General features: G+C 57.4%; 1 protein-coding gene across 2 annotated transcripts; it reads right to left on the bottom strand.

The window, feature by feature from the left end:
* Positions 1 to 1,226: 1,226 nt before the first annotated feature.
* Positions 1,227 to 24,185, bottom strand: HNF1B (HNF1 homeobox B). 2 transcript variants are annotated; one of them, XM_027751567.2, is made up of 9 exons: positions 23,848 to 24,185; positions 19,213 to 19,412; positions 17,712 to 17,976; positions 16,978 to 17,219; positions 9,659 to 9,822; positions 6,702 to 6,834; positions 6,392 to 6,583; positions 5,817 to 5,935; positions 1,227 to 3,078 (listed from the first exon to the last, which is right to left on the bottom strand). In XM_027751567.2, exons 1-9 carry the CDS (start codon positions 24,183 to 24,185, stop codon positions 3,058 to 3,060), a joined length of 1,674 nt encoding a protein of 557 aa, XP_027607368.1. In that variant the 3' UTR covers positions 1,227 to 3,057. The 2 variants fall into 2 exon arrangements, with proteins under 2 accessions (XP_027607368.1, XP_027607369.1); XM_027751568.2 differs by having other exon boundaries at positions 17,712 to 17,898.

Below are 24,185 nucleotides of genomic sequence, written 5' to 3'. Positions count from 1 at the left end.
TATCCTGTCTGCTTTATCACACTCTGCTCCAGTCACCTACTCCACCTGTGTCTTTGGATGGATCCTATGCCCTTTTCCCCAGTTTTCTTTTGGCTCAGTCCCCCCTCCTTCACCAGGTCCCTCTCTGGTGGGGTCAAATCTCAAAGTCTCCTTTTCCCAAGGTTTCCACTTACCTTCCCTGCTCTCCCCTGGAGAGCAGCACTGATCCTGAACCACTTATCCAAGAGTGCTTCACACATAGCTTTCACACCCTGAGCTCCACCCTTTCAGCCTGTGACTCTCTTAAAGCTGGTGCAGAAATCAAACCCCAGAAGGCAGCACTCCCCTCGGGGCATCAGCTCAGCTGCAGCAGGTTATCTGGCACTCAGGGGCTTTGGAAAGGACTTGCTGAGCAGGAAAGTGCCAAGAGGAGCTCAGAATAAAACACGCATCTTGTCTCTCCAACTTTTGCTAAAAGAGAGCATCACTTCCACATCTGCCTGAAAGGGACTGAGCAGTCTTCATGACTCCAGTTTTTGTCTGGGGCAGCTAAAATTCACAAACATACTCCATGGGAATGTTTTTATTGGGGTGTCCTGCTCCAGCTGTAAGGGTGAGTGCCAGATTTCTGCCCGAGAACCTTTCCCACAGCAGCCCACACTAAACTTCTGAAAAAAATGGGTGCCAAACCAAAATCAGCCATTTTTGAAGGCATTTTTAAACCCACACCTGCCCTGCACTGTATCTTCAGCAGGGTTCCCCCCTTTCCCACTGCTGTGCTCTGAGCCACTCACTCTTTACAATCAAAGATCTTCAAAAGCTTTTCAGCCACCAGAGCACACCCTCCTGCCTGCCCCTCGTGCTTTACTGACCACCAGCTCAGCATCCAAAACGGATGGGGCTTGGCTTTGGCACTCAGGTCCTAATTGGTTTGCTTAACAAACTGCTGCTAAAGTTAGCAGAGAATGAGGAATAAACTGTGCTGGACTAAGGGCATCCTTAGGAGGGTGAGGACATGGGTGTCCCCACTTCCCAGAGCCTCCTGCTACTTTTGGCTGATACCCGAGGATTCACAGGAAACACTTGATTCCCCACATCCAGGCAGGTAGAAACTGCAGAGATCAGCACTGCAAGGGACATCAGGGGGACATGTCACTGCCACCAGCCTTTGTCCCTGCCAGACCAACCTCTGCCAAACCACCGCAGATGATGACTGTGGAGTCTACAGACCACACAGCAGCAAGGACTCGGAAGAAATGCTGTTTAATTATGGTATACATTAAATTAAATGTCATTCTGAATATTGGTCTCCAATTCCTGATGACTTCTTATTCACCATAGGACAACTCCTCTCAGTCCCAGTGTGGGTGAGGGTCCCACTGCACTAGACATTGGACAAACAGAGCCAAAGAGACTTTCTCAGCCCAAAGAAATCATCCTGTGTTTTTCTTTTTGGCAGTGGTCATCAGTCCACGGGCACTTCTGCTGCTCTCCATCTCTCTAAATCCCTCTCAGCAGTTGGCACACGCTGTGAAGTTCATGAAGATTCAGCACAACTGGGAAGCATTAGATCCATTCACAGAGGGGAGCAGGTACAGAGGAGCTCATTCCACGGCGGGGAGATGATGCCTTTCACAGCTTCTGTGGCTTTGGGAGGTAGGACTCGGGCCCCCAAAATCCTTCAGGGCTCTGGTGTCTGTGCTCAGCAGGTGCCTGAGGGGCTGGGATGTGGGATCATTCACAAGCTGGAGATCTTGCTGTGGAGCTTTTCATCCAGGAGCTGCTGCAGGGTGAGACGGGGCAGGCAGCTGGAGTGTTCACACCACAGCCCAAATCCCATCCATCCAGCACCTCGGAGGGGACTGCTCCAGGATGAGAGCACCGTGTGTATTGATAAGGGTGGAGCCAACAAGGCTCATCACCAACTGCTAAAGGTGGAAAGAAGCCACCTGTACTGGCCATTTATTGGGGCAGGAGCTGGGCACCCAAACCCTTCTGCACCCCGAGGGAGGACAAAAGGGACACAGTCTCTGAACCCCACCTGAGGAAGATTCCACCAGAATTTCTTGCAGCCTCATTCACCTCTGTAGCACCAAATGCTACAGGCTCACCTGGAAACTGCCAACGCTGAACGCTTCCCCACAGGCTGGATGTGTTCACCAGGCTGCTGAGTCCTCCCCCACCCCACCAGAGTCCATCTGAGAGTCCTCAAAAGCAGGAAGGTCGTAGTGGCAGTTTTCCCCAGATGGATCATCCAGGTCCTGCCAGAGCTCTGCTCAGCTTGTCCTGTGCCCTTCCTTCTCATGGGATGTCACCGTGCAGGGGACACGTGTCTGCCTGTCCTCCCGCAGAGCAGAGCCCAGTGCTGCCTGACTGGTGTCCTTGCCTAGGCCCAGCATTTGAATTCACTCATTTAAAGGGAAAACAGAAATACAAAACCAAACCCATCCTCAGCTCTGACCTTTAACAAAAAAAAAAAAAAAGGCAAAAAACAAATGGGAGAAAGGGAAGAGATTCTGGACCAATATATACAGATGGGGAATTGCACTTAATTACAGTAGTTTACATCCATTGGACAAAATTTACTTCTTTTTTATATAAATCTCTGTGTATAGGAGTGGGGAGGGGGGAGGATGGAGCAGACTGTACCTCTATTTACAGTTCAATTGGCTCAGTTCAACAGCACATGCAATTCCTCCCTCCAAACGCCAAGTAACAGACCCCAGTCCCCCTCAGTCCGTCGGGTGGAGGAGTACAAACAACTTCAATATGATCCATCTTCCCCTTCTGCCTGTTCCCAGCACAGCTCGTGCCTGGTCCCTCGGGAAAGCCAGCGGCCTCTTGGAAGGCGAATACTTAAGAATAAAAAAATCCCCAAGACACGTCTTGGAAATACTGTGTGGAGGGAAGGAGAGGCTGGGTCCGGGCTGGCTCCGGGTCGGGCTGTCGGGCTCCTCGCTGCGGCGCTGGGCTGTGCTCTGACGGGCGGCTCCCCGGGCTCGGAGCGCGGCTCGCCGCCGGGATGTTGAGGAAAATAAGATCCCGTTGCTATGTGCAAAAGCAGCGAGGTGTGGAGCATCACCAGGCTTGCAGGGGACACTGTGGAGGGAGAGAGCGGCACGGTGACCGGCAGGGAGGGAGGCAGGAGGAGAAGGCAGCACCGCGGAGGGGGGTCGTGGGGGCACCGCATTTGGAGGCATCACCTCCTGCACCTCCCTGGGACCTCGCTGGTGCCACACAAGCTCGGCCCCAAGCCCTCCCCAGCACCCCCGAGGGGGAGGCAGTGGGAAAACACTTTCTGAGCCAGCTATTGCCACCCCCTCCCAAAAATAATAAAAAAGGGCCTGTTTGTGCCCAGGCTGTTGCAGAGATTGTGCCAAGAGCGGCCAGGCATGAGGCTGAGCTTGGCTGGGGTGGGAGTGGGGCCGGGGCCTCATCGCTGTCCCCCAGCATTGCTGCCACCTCCAGGGAAGGAGCTGAGCACCCACCACCACGTCCATCCCACCGCAGCAGCCCCTTCCCCATCCCTCGGGGTCCCCCCAGCCAGCAGTGGGTGGGGGGCTGGGGGCCGGGTGACCTTGTGGGCTGGAGCACACAGCAAACATCATGAGGCGGAGATAAGGAGACGCCAGGAGCCTCCCTGACATGTCATTAGGGACAGGGCTGGGGCTATCAGGTGTTTGCCAGCGTAATAAACATGGTGGCTCGGCCTCAAGCGTTGTCAAAGGAACAGGGAGGTATTTGCTCCTTCCAGGTCTAAATAACAACATCTGATAAGAGATCCACAGCATGTGAGGGGAGAGCTGGGGGGTGACCAGGGACCTCCCTCCAGCCTCTGTCCCGTGGCAGGACTGGGAGCAGCCACCTCCACCACAGAGAGTGTTTTGGGGTCTGGTAGGGGCTGTGGGTACAGAACTGCTGCTGGCAATGACGGAGGCTTTGCTTTACGGGAGAATGCCTCTCCTCTAGCAAAGAGGGGGGTGCTCAGGGAACAGCAGCACACCCCCCAGATTTGGGGTCTCACGTGGATTGTGAACCCCCAGGGTTTACCTGGGTGCTCCCACCAGCAGCACCAGCCCTTGCCCAGCAAACTGCATCCCAAAAACTGCAACTCCCTGGGGATCCAAGTGACCCTCCTGGCCTCTCTGGCCACCTCAGATGAGCCTGTCATGTCAGGAATCCTTGTGCCCAGCTGTGCCTGCTTTATGCTGAGGCAAAGTGTGGAAGGAGCCAGGGGATGGCCCCCAGCATCCTCAGTCAGCGACAGAAACCCAAATCACCAAAATTATTCAGGTATTTGAGCCACTTTGGGGGGTGAGCAGCATTTAGTCCCCCCTCAGCTGTCTCTGTTGCACTTTCATTCACCCCTTGCTAATGAAATCAATGACCACTGAGAAAGAAATCAATGGTCAAAGATAAATTTTTCCAGATTTAACCTGGACATCAAATGGTTGGTAGGAAAAGAGATCCTGAGGGCTGAGAGGCTTCGCTGGGGGGGGACTTGTGTGGGGGTACAGTTTCTGCCCTGGCACTTGCAGGAATGGCCTGTGCTTGTTTATCATGTACAGGGGGGACAAAGGGGAGGTGGGTGCCCCTTTGCCACGGCAGAGGAAGGGTCCTGACCCCGTCTTCCCCCTCCTGATCCGCGAGACCTCCTCCTGCTTTAACTGAAGTGCCCAGGAGGGACAAACCCACGGGACCCCCCACCCCGGGCAGCCCAGTGTCCAGGCAGGGTGAGCACGGCATCCGGGCAGGGCACCATCTCCCTGCCAGGGACATTTCCTGTGTGCCCAGGGCTCTCCAGCCCGGCATCAAAGGCAGGAGAGCTCGATTAATCAGGGGCAGTTCGGGCTGAGCGCGCAGCAGATGGGCCGATAACGCCGCGCCGAGGAAATGGTGCTGGAGGGGCGGCCATGCCTGACCGACTCACCCCGAGACCTGCACAGCGTGGGACCCCTGGGGGAAGGGGGTTTATCATCCCTTCCCAAGCCCCCCAAACCCCTCTGGGCAGCCCCTCTCCCAGTGTCTCCCCTTTGCAGCCCCAGCCCCTTCCTTCATCCCCACTGGGCACCCAGAGGGGGTCTCACGGTGATCCCATGGGGGGAGTCTCCCAGCAATCCCACAGGGGGTCTCCCAGCAATCCCACACTGTATTTACTCTGTGCTCATTGCAGACATTTTTTTCCTGTCCCCTGTCAAACCTCAGTAAGAAAGTTTATCTGAATGCAAGTTCAAGGCTCCCTCTTATTTATCTAGCGATCAATAAGGGCCACATATTTCCCACAGTCCCCAGAGCTGGCTCTCAGAAAGGGACTATTGTCTGAGCAAAGCCTCACACACCTGATTTGAACCAGGATAAGTCTGGCCTTACACCTGCACTGGGCAGATGATAAAGGTTTATGGGCTGGGGGGTCAGGGCACATCAGAACAACTCCTCCACTTGACTCCATCCAGGGTCAATCCCCCCAGGACACAGGCAGCAGAATGTGCTTGGTCCGACTTTCTCAGCCCAGTTTGTATCCCAGCAGGATGCTCCCACTCTCATGCAGGTGCCCCAGGGATGAGCACAGCCCGGCTGGTACCACCAGGCGCTAAGACTAAGCCCTAAATTCCCATCATGCCACTCACAAGCAGGTTTTTTGGAGCCCGTGAAGGGTGTGGGATGGGGTTCTCAGCACCAAGGGCTCATCCTCAGATGCCCATGCAGGTGCAGCACAGGCAGCAGGACGGGGTCTTTGCTACTTCCACCTCCACCCCCATACCCAGAGGGGGAAAAGCCCCATTCCATCTTCCCACACCCACCCAGCTCCACCTCAGCCACCTCTGCAAGGCCATTACCTGCTTACTGGAAGACATATTGGTGAGTGTGCTGATGCTGCTGGTATCCGTCACCACCATCGCCGAGGGGAAGCGGGAGGTGTGGGAATACTGGGGAGGCTCCTGTTTGTGTGCATACACTGTGGAGAGGAGGGAGACAAGTCAGGGAACAGCCACCCACTGCCCTCACAGCAGGGCAGAGCAATGCACTGCACGGCACGGCACAGCAGAGCCAGGCACCAGCTCAAGGCATCATGGAAACACGGATGAGATGAAACAAGTCATGGGAGGAACCCACCACTTGCTTCCAAACCACTGCATTCTCAGGTGGCAGCTCACCCAAGCAGCAGCTCACTCAGGGAAAGAGTGGGGACTGAAGAGCTGCGGCTGGATCAGGTGGATGGCACAGGAGAAGGAGAGCGTGAGGCTGGATATGGCCACCCTGCACCACTGAGCATCTCGTGGGCTGGTACCCACGGGAGAGGGGCAGCAGCCAAGGGTACCAGCTTGGGCAGGGCAGAGCACGAGGAGAGCACAAGCTCGTTTCCCATCTGAGTTAATTTTCAGGGCCCTCCACAGCTCCCTCCGACCCTTACTGTGAGAGTTCTGCAGCTGGGTCACGGTGGCCATGAACGGCTGCTGTGTCATGTGGCCGGGGGACTGCTGCATCAGCGGCTGCTGGTGGGGGCTGTGGAGCTGCTGGGAGAACTGCACGGGCTGCAGGGCTGCCAGGCTGCCAGCAACGCTGTTGATCACGGGCACGCTCTGCCCCTGCGAGGTGTTCAGGCCTGGGAGGAGGGAGAGAGCACAGTAGGGGTGTCAGTGCAGGCAGGAGTGGGCAGTGTCCCGGGAGGGCAGTGTCCTCCCACGGGAGGGGGGGTGGAGGTGAGCTGGGGGTGCACTTACTCTGTGCGATGGCCATGACTCCCGAGAGCGGCGTCATGATGAGGTTCTGGGACTGCTGCGGGTTGTGGTGGGACAGGCTGTGGATGTTGGTCAGGGTGCTCACCGGGGGCAGCCCACCCCCCGAAACGGAGATCTGCCAGAGAGGAAGGCGGGACAGGCACCGTCAGAGCACAGCCAAAGGGGTGCTCCCCCCTCCACTTCAGCAGGGAGACCGGGGGGGGATCAGCAAAGCCCCCTTCCAGAGGTGAGCAGGCACAGCCCACACCGCCCCGGGGTGCAGACCCGGCTGAGGCACCTCAGCTTCGTGTTAATAAACAGCAAAGCAGGAGCAGGGAAGGACTGTGCTGGCACTGGCTTCCAGCTCCATCAGAGCACAGCACCAGGACATGGCACATCCTGAGCCTTGGCCATTTTGTTCCCCAAGCTCTGGCCCTCGGGGACAACTGAGGACTCTCAACACTCATTAACTTCTAACTGTCACACTTGTAGGGGAAAGTGGGACATAGGAACTTGGGAAGGTGAAGAAAAGAGACAAAAAGCAGATAAAAAGGGCCTCATGGTGGTGATCTCAGTCACCAAGCTGGCAGGATACTGGTGAGATGGGGCGGGCGTGCTCAGCCAGAGCCAGTGCCCAGGATTTCGGGCCAGGATTTAGGGATCAGGCACAAAGGCACTTGGTGTGTGCTGCCAGGACTGGAGCTGGTCCCCAGGACCAGTGGGGGCCAAGTGCCTTAATTCTTTAATTGCTGCACCTTCTCCTAATCCCTCTCATTAGCCCTCTCACACTGAGAGACCTCGATCCCGACTCAGAGCCATCCCTGTGGCCCTTCAGGTGACATTTCTGGACACCAGCTCCAAGCACTTTGTTTATTTTCCACATGTGAGTCGGAGATAGCAACTGAAACAAATCCATCAATAAATTCCAAAGCCCGGGAGTGACTCATATTTCCTGATCCGGTATTTTCCACTTTCAAAGTCCCTTCAAGGCCAGGTTACACCACACTCGGCTGCACAAGTCAAACAGCTCAAGGCAAGCACACGCTGCTCGCCCGCAGCCCGGGCTCCTTTCACAGGGTGTTTAGCCCCAGAGCACTGCACCTGGACTGTGCATGACTGGAAAAGACCCTCCAGACACTGGACCCCGAGGGGAAAACCCTCTGGCACTACCACAGCTAAGGGAAACACTGGAGCATGACAGAGTGAGCCACCAAGGATTTCTGGAGCCTTAGTAAGCTCTTTCCTCAGAGCTCTTTCCTGAAAGATGCAGCAACTTCCTTGGCAGCTCCTTGTTTCATGTGGGGCATTAAAGGCACATGTTTACTTACTAGAAACCACAGCCTACAGCATATTTCTATTAAATCACTTGCAAGCACTAGCTAGCCCTGCCTAAAGATCAGAGATAAGCTGGCAGGGCTGTGCTGTGCCGCGCTCCTGCCGGTCCCCGACGGGCTGGGCAGTGTCTGTGCCGCAGGGATAACTCAGCAGGGCTGTTCCTGCCCCACGCCAGCCACCAAGTGGCTTTTCCCAGTTTAATCTGCTCCCTTCCTTCTCCCGTGCTGCCCAGCCCCTTCCAGGGGTCCCTCCCACTGGTCCCAGTGGCAGGTGGGTGCTGGCAGCCTCTGCCACCGAGCTTGGCATTGCCTCATCCTCGGGGACCCCCACCCCGGCCACGTGGTGCTGCTGCCGCCACCACCTTCATCCCTGACTCATTTTATGGCTTCAAGGCTGAGGGTTATGAGGCTCAACACACCCCTGGGGCGATATGGGCGTGCTGGGGCAGAGGGAGTGGGCTGAGGGGGCTGTGGTTTCGCTCTGAAATGTCCCCCCAGCTTGGTGGGGGACACTTGGCTTTGCAGGGTCGGTGTCAGAGCCCGAGGGGCTGCACAGAGACCCTCACCAGCCAGAAGGAAAGGCACATTGAAACAGTGCCATAGCTGAGGGAGGGGACAACGAGCCCTTCCACGGCCACCTGGCTGTGCCAGGAGACCGACCTGACGGCCCAGGAGGGCCAACCCTCTGAAAATGGAAGTGAAAACCGGGGAAGAGCCAGCTTGGCCCCGTCACCCAGTGCCATGTTTGACTTTCGATTTCAGCAGGAAAGAAAAACTCCTCCCAGAAAAGCAGCAGCTGCACACAAACCTCTGCCAGCCTGGATGGGCTGTGCTCTCCTATCACATCCCATCCCATCCTGACCCCAATCCCTGCACTCCCTCCTTGCCCTGCTCCTTCATTCACTCCTCCAAAGGGCTTTGCACCAACCAGGCACCCAGAGGAAGGGGCACCCCAAGTGCTTGGGTGTTGGAAACCCAGCCCAGCCCTGCCATGGCCCTGCAGCACTGGATGGGGAGATGCCCAGCACCAGAGGGACACTGATATCCCATCTCCACTCCTGCCATGCTGCTGTTTGTAGCTCTGCCCAGCAAAGCCCCTGCAGCAGAGCCCCGAGGACATGGGGAAGGGGATGGGGAGAGGCAGGAGCTCCAGGGCTGGAGCCAGCCCTAGTGGCTTCGATCCCCTGAGCGATGCCCTGGGACAAGAATGTCCCTGCTTGCAAGGAAAGCGCTTCCCCAGCCAAATCCCAAACTCGGGAGGGCTTAGGGAAGAAGTAATGAATGAGCATTTTATCAATACCATGTCATTGGCAGGGGAAAGCAAACAGTGATCCACCCAGGGCGTTCAATCCGCGGGGCGTGCGATCAATGAGCCCCGCGCGGGGCTCTCCCAGATCCATGGGCCGTGCCGGGAGCACACGGAAAACACGCTGTGTCCCGTCGGGGCCGCGGGGCGAGCGCCGCCTTTGAGGCGGGCGGCGGGGCCGGGCCGGCACCCACGGCCCCCACAATGCCCCATTGTTCGGTGTGGGCCGCGTGTGAAACCCGGGGAAAGCGTGTTTGCTTTGCCCGCTGGGCCCTCTTATCTTATCAGCGCCGCCGCCACAATGGGCCAGGTGTACTCACCATTTTGCCGTCGGGCGAGAGCAAACCGTGGCCCGGGTCCAAGCCGGCCGGGGAGACCTGCTGCAGGACCGCCTGGCTGGTGGTGACCATGGCACCGCTGCCGTGGTGGCTGATGGCCCCCGAGGACGCCGCCTCGCCGCTCGCCGCCTGGCTGTACCGCACCCCTGCAAGACACCGCCCGCGCCGGCATCACCCACGGGCACCGCGGGGGTACCCGGGCCGTGCCGACCCCCTCTGGAAGCTCCCTGCGAGGGGGACCCTCCAGCCCCCCCGCAGCGTGTGTGGCACAAGGATGCAGGCGTGCACACTCCTCGATGACACCCTTGAATGAAACCGGGAGGGACAGCACTGAAAAACGTGCTCCTTCCTGCAGTGCTGCTTCCCAGCTTCGCCCAGACCCCATCTCCTGAAATTACAGTGAGGGGAGGATGCTGAGTGCCCACCAGGACTGCAATCCCACGCTGCCCACGGGCCCTGATGCCACAGGGGGAAAAGAGAGCCCAACCTGGGCCAGCAGCCCAACACCCATCTGCACCCTTGTGCTGTCATGTGCATAGTTTGCACCCATTGTGCAAATCCCTGTGAGGTCCCCATGGCTCTCGGGCACTGGCCTGGGGACCCTGAGGTGTGGGAAGTGACTCTGCATCCTCCAGCTCGTCCCTCTGTGAGGCTCTCCCATCTCCCCGCAGCCCCCGGCCATCCTGACTGCCCAGCTCACAGAGTAGTGGCTCCACTGTTTCCTGAGGCCCTTCTGCATCCGATTCCCTCCTGACACAATCTCCACAAGTGTAAGATTAACAGGTCACCTCAGTAAGGCAGAAGGATCAGACACACACCAACCCCCAGATCAGACCCCGGCCCACCCCTGCCCAGAAGGCAAATCTGGCTCGAGCACAGGTCTTCTATATAAATATATTTAATTTGGCTAAAGCAGCCTGCACTGATAACCATATGATCAGCCATGTGTCATGGAAAGGCATCCACAGATCACAAATAATTAACCCAGGAAAACCCATGGGAAACAAAAGCGTCTTTTACGGGGCTGCCTTGACGACTACGGCGAAAAGCCATTTATTAGGAGGAGTCCAGCACTGTGCTCCCAGCCGGGTTCACTGCCCTGGGATCGAAGTGGTGGGTGAGGGACAGGCAGCCCACAGCTCTCCTGGGAAAGAAAACTACGGCAAAGCCACCTTCCCAACTGAGAGCTCTGTAAGCATCATCCACCCATGATCCCCCGGCCACTGCACAGGGGTGTTGGGGACAGCTCCCCAAAATGACCATCAGCCAGGGAGGTTCAGCCTGTGGACACTGCCAGTGGTGTCTCGGCTGTCCCAGCCCAGCATGGACACTCCCAGCTACAAACCCACCCCAGGAAAGCATCTTCCTCCTGGGATTTTGGGATGTCCTTCTCCCGGGAGCCTGAGGGGAAGAGCTGATGGTGAGTGGCTTGGTGGAAGCTGCTCTAAGGGCGGCTCTAAAATTAAGCTCTGAACCAAGGAAAAGGAAGGAAATAATAACTGGAGCCCAGGAACTTTCCACCAGCTCCGAAAGCATCTGCCCAAGCGCAGAGGGCCACCCACACCCTCCACCAAAACCACAGCAAAGCCACTCCATAATCACCTCTGAATATTCCCCATCAGCTGGTTAAACACGTCCCACAGATAGGAATCTCCCCACGATGTCTGGTTCCTGATCATTTCCCAGCAAACCCCTTTATCCCTGATAATAAAAGAATGTCCTCTGGCAGGTGGATATTTGCCGGCCCGAGTGGACGTCCCTGCCGTGCACAGGGTAAACATTACTCAACCGGGGCACTGTCACACACATTCTTCCCGCGGCCCCGGCCTCGTGCAGAGGGTGCTTCAGCCGCCGGGCCGGGATCCCGCGGCGCTGGTTAAACAATGGGAGGGGAGATAAAATAAAGCCCTTTCTTCTGGGCGCGATCTGGAAGATAGACGGGAGCACAGGCACCTCCTCTTGGGAAGGAAATCAGAGTTTCTGCTGTCTTCAAGCTCTTTTGGGTTCAGTAAGAACAACAACAACAAAAAGCCCTTTTTAAACCCCAAATCATGCCATATCCAACTGAGGATGTTCTAACTTATGAGCCTAGACAGCCGAAGTTATAAAGTTGGCTTTAAAACATACAAGAGGTTAAAAGCTGATTTTCAAGCTTTTCCTTGCAACCCCAAGGAGGAGACTTTGATTGTTTGAGGAACAATAACCAGCGCCGAGATTCCCAGATTGTCTGGAGACCGGATTTTGGGTCTCTAGATAAAACCACTGAAGACTCCGAGTCTTGATGAAGTTTAACTGTCCTGAGGAGTGCGAGGCGAGGCTCTGGGTCGGTGACAGTGGTGACACCGTCCAGCCCCATTAGGACCCCGCTCTCATGGAGGCAGGAGCTGTGCTGGTGGGTGGATCCTGAGTCCCTCAAGCCTGTGAGCACCCAGGTCTGCCCAGAAACCACTTGCTGGGCAGTAAAAAACCTTCTGCCTTTAGGAAGCCATCAACTATCCTGTCTTGGGGCTTTCCCATTCCTAGAATGGGATGGGTGCTATTATTTATATGCCCCCAGGGCTGGGTTGGAGTTGGGCAGATCAGATAATTAATATTAGGAAACCAGCACCAGGCATTGTTGCTGCTGTCACTGCTGTGACACACCGAGCTCCCTGATGATGGTACCACCTTCCCTCCGAGCTCCCCGGGGCTTCCCAGCAAACCCTCCTCGGCACACTCTGCCATCCCAGGGTCACCAAGCCCCGGGATCCAGCCTTCCCCCTGCAGCATAACCTCTGGGACCCCCCCCACAGGACCCCCCCAGCCAGGGTGAATGCACAGGGATATCTCCAGGACTGAAGGATTCCTCCCGGACTGAGTTGGGGTCCAGGGTTTATGAGCTGGGGCTCAGAGGGCCATCAGAGCCCGACACCACTGCTCTCCTGCTGCTCTCCTGAGCCTCCACAGCTGGAAGCAGCCCTTGTGCAAAGAGATTTATTCCCCCTCAGCCTCTCCCCACAGCTGCTCAAGAGAGGAGCCTGGATGGGGATCACCAGGAATGGGTCTGGCCGTGGAGCCTGCCCTCCTCAGGGCTTTTTTCTTTACTGGAGCTACAGCCATAATATAACAGTCTGTTTATGGGACCCAGCCATTGTGTGGCCCCTGAGCTGCACAGCCCGTGAAATGTTTTACTGCTTTCCCCCGTTCCAGACGAGCCACAGGGTCCGGTTCCCGTAGCCTTAACCCGATGGGCGGGGACAGGCAGCGTGACAGCCCCCAGGGCGGGGGGTCCTGTGCACCCACGGCTTTCCACAGCCAGCCCCACCACCCCCATCTTCTTCAGGGTGCCAGAACCATCCCCCTGACCTGACCTGGGAGGGCAGTGGGGGGGTTTGGGGCAACGATCAATACCTTTATCGCTTTCATCACAGCCTTGTGCCATTTTCTCGGAACACACCGGTCCTGTGCCTTTGGCAGGGACAAGCAGCGAAGCAGCTTGGTTCTGCTCTGCCTTGAGTCATGTTGATATAAGCAAATTGTACTTTTTAAAACAAAAACTCACTGTACTTTTAACTGTCTTTCCCTGCTGCCGCTGTCCCACAACACATGCCAACCTCTGGCAGCAGCATCTGCTGCTTCCCCCAACTCCAGGCTGCATTTCTGCCCAGAGCTTTGCCACACCCTCCACATCACCAGCAATGCCTGACCCCAGAATAGACTGCAAAAAGTCACTGAAGATCCAGCTGCAGCAGGGATTCAGCTCTGGCTCTGCCTGACCCACAGGGATGCAGCTGCCAACATGGACCAGGGTGTGAAAGTGGGGTGAGAAAGGTAAAATATAATCTTTGGGGTCATGCTGGACTCAGTGATGCTCCACCCATTGACACCATAGACAGCTGGGTCTCTGATGGGACTGTCACCCTCCCAAATTCAGGTCCAGGCAGCGCCGAGGGCAGTTCTGATTTTTGGGCTGCCACTCAAATTGTCCCTAAAGTGTTAATCTTGCTCAGTTACAGAGGTGCATAGTTTATATCCATTATAAACCCGTTTATGGGGACTGGACCCCTCCCGTTTCGCTGCTGTCATAAAGTTCTAATTACCCCCATAAAACCTGGAAGAGCTCCTAACAGTGCACTGTACCCACCGAGCCCCACAATGCGCCCGACAGTAAAATATTACAGCCACTGGCACTGGGTCCTCAGTCAGAACCAGCACATACCCCAGGGAACACCGGGAAGGATCCAGGTATAAACAGGGGTACCCCCAGACCAAGGGTTGATTGATGGGCTCCTCTTTAAGGAAAAATTAAAGCACTTAAATTGCCCTTTTTTTCTTTTTTTTCAGAAGAAGTTTGGGGGTGGTACTGAGATATTTTCATGTTTGTTATCTCCATCTAAACACATATGTAAGTAATATACACACACATATATACACATGCATATATGAATGATTGCTCTGATATTGCTCTGCTACTCTGATATTTGCAGAGCAGAGATGGATGGATGGATAGATGGATGGATAGATGGATGGATGGATGGATGGATGGATGGGTGGATGGGTGGACAGACACCCCAACCCTCTGTGGGTATGGAGCCCCCCAGGACAGGCTGGAGGTGATGCTGTGACCCCCCAGCCACAGGGCCAGGGCAGCCCTTTGTATGCAGGGTGGGAGTGGGGGGTGGCTGTGGGCTGGTGGTGCGTCACCTAATCTCATCAATGCTCCGATTGTCTTCGGGGCTCTTGAAGATAAAAATGGCATAAGCCAGAGTCTACAGCATGGCACCAAGATAAAGCCCCGAGTGACCTTCAAATCAAACAGGGAACCAAGATCACTGATAAAACCCAGAGTAAGGGAAAAGTCCAGCCTCTGAGAGGAGCCTCTGAGATAGAAAGGCTTTAAGTATTTACCTCCAAATAGTTAAAAACTACAGCTCGGGGCTTGACAGATGGGTCCCCAAGAAGAGGCCGGAGGATGTTTGATTTTTACAGCTCTCCTCCCTGCCCTGCTGTCATTACACCCTTTTGCAAGACCCCATTGACAAAGTCCTGAGGAGAGGTGACCCCTCTTTGTTCACAGGCATGGGGAGCAGTTTGCAGCTGCCCCACGGCCCTGCCCCACCGTATCCTGCCGGGGAAGGGGACAGGCAGGGGCAGGGCACGGGCAGTGTCCCAGCGCCGTCATTAAGCTGTTAAGGCATTGATGGCTCCAGACGCCGCCGCACGCGGGGCAAGGACAGTTCAAATCCCAGCATGGACAGCTGGGATGGGGTCAGCCAGGCACTGGGGATGGATCTGCCAGCACTGGCTGTGCCCCACCGGGAGCAGCTCCCCAAACATCTCCTGGAGGAGGTCTAAGCAGTGATGGACCCAGCGGTGTTTTGGGAGCTGCGAGCTGCAAGGTCTGGTCCAAGAGGTCAGGAAGGGGTTATGGCTGAGCTCCATCCCTGTCTGTCTCCCCAAAACCAGCTCTAAAACTCCATGGTGGCCCTTGCCATGCCCATCTCCTCCTGCCCAGCAAAGACGATGGATATGAGCACTGATCGCCAACCAATTCCGGCAGCCGAGCCCTCCTGACCCTCCGGAGAGGCTTTTCTCCGCGGCCATCACTCCTGCCCTGCTCAAAAGCCCCTCCGAATGGGCTGTCATCGGCCTTATAGCCGGGACCGGCCCCTGCTGGCACCGCTCCGACGGGAAAATAAAGGTTGGGGCTTAACGGCCCTCCAGCCCCGAGATAAATGCCCGCGGTTACAGTAATTGCTGTCCCCTAATAGAAGAAAACAAAGGCTCTCGGGGGGAGCCCCCTGTGCGCTGGCAGCCCGGGGGCACATCAAAGGCAACGGGGTTCGTTCAAAGCCCCGGCTTAATTGTCAATTAAGCATGCACGGGGGACAACGCCGTGACAATGCGGGGCTGCATGCTGGTGGGGCATTGTACAGCCCGCCGCGACACCGAAAACAGCTGATTCTGCTGACAATGTGCTTGTAGGGCACCTTGTAAGCAATCAGCCGCTGACAGGAGGGCAAACGTCCTCCCTGTCCCCGCCATTGTGCGGGGCATTCCTGGGGCAGGGTCACATTTTGGTCACCGCTGGCCGGCCCTGCGGGGAGAGCGGTACCCGGGAGCGGGTTACAGATGTCAGGCACAGGATGCTGCCTGTCCCTCCCACGGCCGGGAGCTGGGGCGGGGGCTGCCCACCCACCCGGGGCTGCCACATCCCCGCGCACCGCTCGGGGGCTGCCCTCGCCGGCAGCGCCCGAGGACCGATGTCCAGGTGCGCGTTGGCAGCGTCCCCAGCCCCGCTCCTCCTCTCCGCAGGCACCTTGCCCTTCCCGCGGGGACTCTCCGCCACACGGGTTCCTTTTGACTTGCCTTTGTAACGAGCTGGGTGTGTGCAACGAGCCAGGCAGGGTCACTTCAGGAGGTGGCTGGTTTCAGCCTCCCCGGCCGGGCTGTGCCAGTGCCCGCGCTGTGTCCGAGGGGGACGCGGGGTGGTTGGGACACAGTCCCCGCGCTGACCCCCCAGCCCCGAGCCCCCTGTCCCGCCTGCCGGGGGCTGGCGGCTGGCTGCGGAGGGCAGGTAAGGGACAATGGGCATTGTTCTCCCAACAATGCCTCCCGCCCTGATGAGCCTCCCCGGGCGCGCAGCCCCCTCACCACGGCGTTATCTCCTGCTTAAATCCCTCGGGAGTTTTCAGCGCGTCTGCTCTGCCCAGCCGGCTCCTCGCTGTGCACAGCGGGGCTGGACCGTGGTGTGGAGAAATGGAGCTTGGGGTGAGCCCTGCACCCCCCCAGCAGCTCCTTTATCCACCTCCCTGTGCTCTGGCACAGGGACGGGGCAGAACTGTGCATCTGGGGTATCTTCAGCCCTGCAGTGAGGCGAGGACATGCTGCCACATCTTCCTATGGGCTTTGTAGCATTGCCTGTGCACCCCCAAAAACAGTGCTGCCCAGTGGCTGTACCCCATGGCCCCAGCATTGGCACACCAGGCACGGAGCAGCTCCTCCTGCCCTGCCAGGCACAACCTCCTCCTGCCCAGCCGAGCCCACACGGGAACTCTGACAAGTTAAACCAAACAAGCAAACACTGATTTATCCTGAGCGAGACGGAAATCCAGCCCTCAGCACGTGCCTCTCCCGGCCATAACACTGCAGCGACAGCACGTGCTCCTCTCCACATCCCCACCCCTCATCGAGGCTGCAGCAGGGACCGGGGTCACCATCCTCCCCCTCCTCAAGGCTACCCACTCACAGCACCTCTGCCCCCAGCCAAAACGGGAGCCAGCTCTGTCACCACTGCCCGAGCACCCTCAGCGAGGGCTTACCTGGCATTTTGCTGGGAGGGGAAGCGCTGGGCTGGTTGTGGTGTGGGGAGCCGTGGGACAGCAGCAGGTTCATGCTGTGTGGGGGCTGGCCCGAGCTGTAGGCGTCCATGGCCAGCTTCTGGCGGAAAGCCTCCTCCTTCCGCCGGTTGGCAAACCAGTTGTAGACACGGACCTCCGTCACCAGGTTGGAGCCGAGCCCGTGAGCCTTGGAGGGGGACACTCCTCGCTGCAGACACTCGGCCCTGCACGTGCAAGGGGGACATGTTGGAACAAGGGTGCTGCTGGGGGGAACAGGAGCCTTGGGACAACAGGCAAATCTGGGGCTGTTCAAGCCCTTCCTACAAGCCCCGCTGCTCTTTCCAACTGTATCCATGCTCTAAAAGCCATCCCCGCTCCCTCTGACATTGCTGGAATGCTACAGCATCCCTGTGGCATCCCTGCAGTCATCCCCACTGCATCCCTACAGCATCCCTGTCACATCCCTGCATCATCCTTGCAGCATCCCTGTTGCATCCTTGCAGCATCCCTGCATCACATCTCTGCTCCAGCAGGGAGCTCGCTCAGCCCCAAACATCACCCAGACTGGGAAAACAAGGCAAGAAGAGGCCAGACAGCTCAGCAAAGCTGTACCACGAGCCAGCGGCCGGGGCGGTGAGCCAGGAGCCCGTCATCACGCTCAGTTTTCCGAAGGAGGGCTGAGGGCAGGTGAGGAGGTGCCGTGGGGCAGCTGTTACCTGTTGCACTCCTCCACCAGAGTCTCCCGCTCCTCCTTGCTGGGGTTCTTCTGGCGCTCGTAGGCTTGGTACAAGATTTGCTGGGAGGCTGGCCCCCACTTGAAGCGATTGCGGCGCATCTTCTTGCTGGGGGTTTCGGAGCAGGCGTCGTCGAGCTGGGCAGCCCCCTGGTTCTGCTGATTGAACTCTGGAAAGAGAAACAGCAGCTGATCCTGACTGCCTTTGTCTGTCATATTTCCACAACCCTGGACTGTCTGGTTGAACTCTGAAAGAGAAAGGAGCAGACGTGAGCCGGCCTGTAGCTGCCGCTCGCAGTCACCGTCCCGCGCCGAGGTGGCCCCCCCGTGTCCCCTCCCGCAGCACCCCAAGCCCACGGCAGGTTTTGGAGCAAGTCAGGTGCTCCCTGCCACCCACCCCGGGAAGGGGCCAGCCCATTGCCATCCCTGTTTAATGGGGAGGCATGTGCAGGGCATGTGTATGGCCATGCATATTCATGGGCAGGGGCCCTGCCAACCTGCACTTGTTTCGGGAGGATTTTTGCAAGCGAGGAGCTGGGCAGGACGGCTGCAAAGCCCCCCGAGAGGGTGCCCCTCTCTGCTCACCCAGAGCTCCAGCTCCCATCCCGTCCCAGCCCGGTGGGACCCGGCCCCGTGCCCGGGGCAGGCGGCACCAGAGGTGACCTTCGGCAGCCGCCTCAGCCCCGGCACTTGTCACCACGGCAGTAAAGGGAGATTAATGGGAGGGTTTTATTATTCCCAGTTTTGCAGGGGAATTCTCCCTCTTTTTATAATGGCTTTTCCCCCTGTGACGGGGGGAAATGCAGGGCAAGCCTGGATCAGGCTGTGTTTGCTCTAACGACTCAAGGTGTGTTTTCAGAGCAATGGTATTTGGTGCTAAACACCTTTCTGCACTTCCCATCTGCTGGATGTTGCATCCTTTTGGAGGAGGGAGGCAGAGCCCTTTCCAGGGGTTGTCAGTGCCCCAAACTGCCCCAAAATGGGGCTGTTTCAAGCGCTACAGGACAGACCCTGTGGCAGGGGACAGTGGGAGAGGAGCGCAAAGGAATAGTCTGTGAGCTTGGTCAAAATCATCTGCATTTTAAACAGCACAGGCTGACCCCAAACCTGCTACACACAGGAGCAATTTAAGGTTTTTTTCTTTTCTCTCCCTTTACATTTTTTGCACTTAGTTGCAGAAAATTATCAGTCTGAGAAAGAGCGAGTAAAAGGGGGCAGAGATGGGAAAGGCACCTAATTGTGAGTCACCATTAATTGCTTTCCCAGTTCTAAAAAAATATAAACGCCCAGAAACTCAGCCGTGTGGACGGAACCCCTTAAATTCGTTGCACCTTAAATTCATTTTACTTGTCAAGCTGTTCTGGGGAGATGCTCCACAGCTGGGGCCTGGGGGCTGTGCTGGGACCCACGGGCAGGACCGGGACATGGGGACCCCCTCGCCCTCCCACCAGCCCCGACGGGCGGGCGCTGCCGCGGGTACTTACGCCGGAGGATCTCCCGCTGCTTGCGGACGTACCACGTGTACAGGGCAGCTCTTTTCTGAGTCTTCATGGGGGTGCCCTTGTTGAGGTGCTGGGAGAGGTGTGACTGGTTGAGGCCGGTGACATCCACCACCTCCCTCTGTGGGATGTTGTGCTGCTGCATGTACCCCTTGATCATCTTCGCCGCCCGCCACGGGTCCTCGCTGCGGGGAGGGAAAGCAAGGGTTAATCTCTCCTGGAGGGGGAAAGCACCTGGCATTTGCTTCTTCCCACAGTAGAAACCTATTATTATTACTACTACTACTACTATTATTATTACTATTATTAAAACTGTCTCAGAAGGACACAAGATTCCTTGGGTGTATGTTTTTCCCCACAAACAGCCCCGTCCCACACCATAGCTGGTGGGATGAGGGCTCATGGAAGTCACGGCCACCCCAGGGATGCCAGTCAGGCTGTTTGCCCAGGGAAGGAGAAGCAAAGAGGATCCTGGTGTTCTGATGGGACACACTGAGGTCTCCTTGCTGCAGTAAAGCACCCCCAGATCCTCCAGGGAGAAACACAACCTGTCCATGAACCGCTGCTGTTGCATTCACTGCAATTTCTCCCTTGGAAGGTACGCACACACAATGGGATACACACACATGTAGGGATATGGGGAGCCTATCCTGGTGTCTCTCTGAAGAAAGAGAAACCCCTCACCTGGAGGTGCTGGGGTTGCTTTTCCTGCCCCTGCTCACAGTGTGGTACCCGCACTGTGCCCTGTGCCCCTGGCATTGCCACCAGCTGGCAGGGACCCCTGTATGGCCACTGGATCCCACCTGTAGTTTCTCCCTTTCGTTCCCACTGGGATAATGATCGAAAAAAATCTCAATATTCACTCAAAAGAGACTCGATTTCCTCTCTCCCACAGCAGCGCAGCGCACGCACCGGCCATGTTTGAGAGGCTGAGAAGCCAAGGTCAAACCAGGCACACAAACCCCAGCGAGTCCCCGAACACAAAACCAAAACCAAACACCCCAATAATTTTAAGTCATTCCTGAGTATTATTAAACACCTTAATTTGGCTCCTGTAGGATCCAGATGTAAATTACTCTTCACTAAATCACATTACTTTGGTGTCCTTGGGGTAGCTGACACCGATTCAGGGAATAAATAAAATTGCAGCCCAAAATCCAAATGCTGCCCTCAGTCTTTAGCCCTGTCCAAACAGGTCCAGAACAGGCCAACACATCTGTGCTGTATCCAAGACTCCCACATTTATTCTGGGCTAAAAGGAAGCATTTTAGTGCTGAAAAATCGGTGTGAGCCCAAACCTGGTCACAGTCATGCACTCAAATAATGCGACACCCCAATGTCGCCCTTGGAACGACCGTCCGGCTGCTTTCCCAATTCATTACTTATTTTGGATCCTTCAGCTCGTCGAGTGAAAAAAAAAGAAAACCACCAACAAGTAGATTTCTTACTTTTTGTCCTGAATGCAGCGTGAAAACAAAGCTGGTTGGATCCACAGCGAAAGTACCGGAGCAGAGCCAGCCGGGGCTTTGTCACACCCCGGGAAGGAGCCACGGAGCCTTCCTGGAGACGTTGAGCCTGTGCCCAACCCTGCATCCTCCTGGGAGGGGAGCCCCACTGTATATGGGGGTCCTCTACGTGGTGATGGTACCCAGGAGAAGGCGGGAAACCAGGATAAAGATGTGGAGAAAATGTCCCTCCCAACGACGCCGGGCAAAGCCGCCGTCCGCCGTGCCCGAGCCGAGGGGCTCGCACGGACCTTTGTCACAAGCAGTTCGTGTCACCTAACTGATCCCACTAATTACTGATTAATAATAAGTTAATGAAACAGAGGTCATTATCATTTCTAAGAGCGGTCTGGTTCACAGTCGAGCCCAGGGAGGCGTTTTCCCAGAGTGAAACCGTGAGCTGGTGCAACAGAGCACACCTGGAAAATGTCAAATGAGCAACTCGGGGGTTACGGGTGGGATTTCAAAATTCAAATAAAATTTGGCAGCATTTTGGCTGAAAAAAAAAATATGTGAGAATTAGGACAAAAGTCTCTCAATTTCATTATTTTAAGAAAGGCTTCACCTTGACATTTCCAGTGTTTCACACTTACGCTTTCAAAACAATTATTCAGCTCTTAATTTCCGAGCAGTGATTTTTCCCTTACAAATCAACTTGACCGTATTCAAAAGGGTTAAACAACCTGAAACCAAACCCAAACATTTTGTTTCATGTTAAACAAAATGTTTGGACTTGACCCAAAATGAAAGTTTGAGTGTTTGTTTGGCCTCTTTTTTTTTTCTTTCTTTTTTGGTTAACTTAAAAAGCCAGAGAGGAAAACCTTTTGAGTCAACACCAGCTCTTTTTCTTTTATTCTGTCACCAAAATGAAATAAAACAAACATTGATTGTCTAATCTTCACCAGGAGTTTACATACAAAAAAAAGTACAAAACCCTGACCCAACCCAGGAGTGCTTTCTAATACCAGCAAACCAGTTTACAGCCCTGACTCCACGATCCTACTCCACCAAAATCATGGAAAGGCGGGTTTTTCTTGCACAAAATTAGCCCCAACGAAGCCTGGTCACCAATGCTGCCCAAGAAAGAATCACTTCCCCATCCAGCCTCATGTGCAGGCGGGAAGCAAATCCCTCTCCCCAGGGATTCCCAGACCCACTCACCCCTTTTTCAGCCTGGAAACCAGGTAAATACGCTCCACATCCTTGGAGAAATATGCCAAGAATTTATACAGATGGATTATAAACACGGCTCCCTACAGAAACGATCTCCCTGATCGGCATCTCCCTGTGCACCAGGAATCGGCTGCGCCCGCTGCTCCACACACCTTTGGGGGTGGCTGTGCTGTGGTTTTCCCACAGTCCCCAGCCCATGGATGGGATCTGGGTGCCTCTGGGATATATTATTTGCCTCAGCAGGGTCTGGGTGAGCCCTGGCAGGTGGGATGGGGCAGGGAGGGAGCTGTGGGGTTGCTCCAGAGTGGGCTCTGTGTGCTGCCTGCCGGGGTGAACAGACTGGGACCACGGCACCCACCGTGCTGGGTCCCAGAGAGCTGCGGGGCTGAGCACCCCCAGGGATGTGGGAACGGCCTGAGAGAGCCAGCCCTGGGGTCGGGACACCGGGGGAACGGGAGAAGAGGGGGTTCAGCCCCTGAGAGTGGCTGCAATCAGTGTCTCCCAACTCCCCTAACCCGCTCCCTCTCCAAGTACAAAGGCCTCTCTTAGAGCAAACACGAGCTCTTTGCAAAGACTCCTCAGGGACATGTGCCCGCTCTTGTTTGCACCAAAGGCAAACTTTGCACAGAAACACCTGTGGGAGAGCAGAGATCCCAGGGATCTGCCTGCTCGGCCCCCTCACGGCCACCCGGGCACCCCCGGCAGGGATGCAGCCAGCGAGGGGGGACTGGGGACAGGTGGGAGCACCCAGGTGTGCAGGGCACGGTGCTACACAGGAGGGGTGGGAACCCATCGGGAAAGGCCTGCGATGGATTCTCCCTCACACGGAGCCCTTTTGGCACCGCAAGTCCCAGCCGAGCCCCTGGGCAGGTACACGTGGTGCTGCCCCGGCCCCAAAGGGCACCGTCTGCCCTGCTGGTACCGGGGCACGGCTGCAGCAAGTCCCCGCTGAGGCACCGGGGTGTCAGAGGGGGTAAGCCGGGGCTGACCCCGGGCTCTGCGGGCTGGCAGAGGGCACGGGCACACATCGGGGCCGAGCCCGGGGGGCAGGATCGGTGCCTCACGCCGGGCGCGCTGGGCATCGCGACAGGCACTCGAACTGCAGAGCAAGGGGGGGGCACACGGACGGACCCCGAGAGGCTCCCGCTGCACGCAGGGATGTCCCCGTGGGACTCCCACTCGCTCACACGGCCCCGAGCCACCGCCGGGTGAGCCACGGTCGCCCCGCGCCCATGGGAGAAGCGGCGGCTGCCGCTGCCCCGGGGGTCTGGAGGGGGGTCGGTGCCGCCCGCGCCCCGCCGAGCCCGGGGCTGCCCCGCTCCGCATCCCGGGACGGGCCGGAGCGGAGCCGAGTCCTGCCCGCCGCCGTCGGGGGTTCCCTCCTCCTTCCCCCCTCCCGGGCCGCTTTACAACCCCGACAATGAATAACCCGCCGCCCCGATCGCCCCGATCACGGCCCTTTGTGTATCTTTCTGTTGATGATTTATAGAAATAAATTAATAACGCCCCGGGCTCCACGTGGTGAGGTTTACGTTTGAGCTGCCGGCGCGGAGGGACGGAGCCGGTGGCCGGTCCGAGCCCCCACGGCCCCGGCAACCCCGGCCCACCGAGATGGGCGGGCGGGCGGCCCCCGACGGGGCGGGGGGACCGGGCTTCGATCTCCCCTCGGCCGCGGGGTTCCCGCCCGGCTCCCCAACACCGCCGGGCAGGGAGCACCGGGACCGGGCACCGGGTGGGACACACCGAGCAGGGAGCACCGGGACTGACGGCGGGGCGGGCGGGGAGCACCGGGACCCGCCACCGAGCGGGAATCACCGGGCGGGGCGCAACGGGACCCACACACCGGGAACGACCCCTGCGCAGGACGCTCGGGGCCGGGGCCGTCGGAGCGAGCGCCTGCGGACGGAGCCCTGCGCGCCGCGGGTGCGCCCGGTGCCGGTACCTGATCATCCTGTCCACCTCCGAGCGCAGCTCCACGGCCTCCTCCGTGTTGAGCGACTGCAGCTCGCGGAGGATCGGCGGCGTGTCGAAGTCGTCGCCGTCCTCGGAGCCCTCGTCACCCGAGAGCTTGCCCTTGCCGTGCCCGTTGGCCAGCGGCGGGAGGGCGGCCCTGCCGTCGGGGGGCCCGCCGGGAGACAGCGGCAGGTTCTCCAGCTTGACGCCGAAGCCGGCGGCGGGCACCATGTCCTCCAGGGCGCGGATCAGCCCCTCCTTGGTGGCCCCGGAGCTGAGCAGGGCGCCCAGCAGCTCCCGTTGCAGGGCGCTCAGCTGGGACACCAT

Source organism: Pipra filicauda, unplaced genomic scaffold (genome assembly GCF_003945595.2).
Source record: "Pipra filicauda isolate LSUMZ 115617 unplaced genomic scaffold, ASM394559v2 scaffold120_size2142806_pilon, whole genome shotgun sequence".
In the NCBI taxonomy this organism is placed as follows: domain Eukaryota; kingdom Metazoa; phylum Chordata; class Aves; order Passeriformes; family Pipridae; genus Pipra; species Pipra filicauda.
This window is presented reverse-complemented; position numbering and strand designations above follow the sequence as displayed.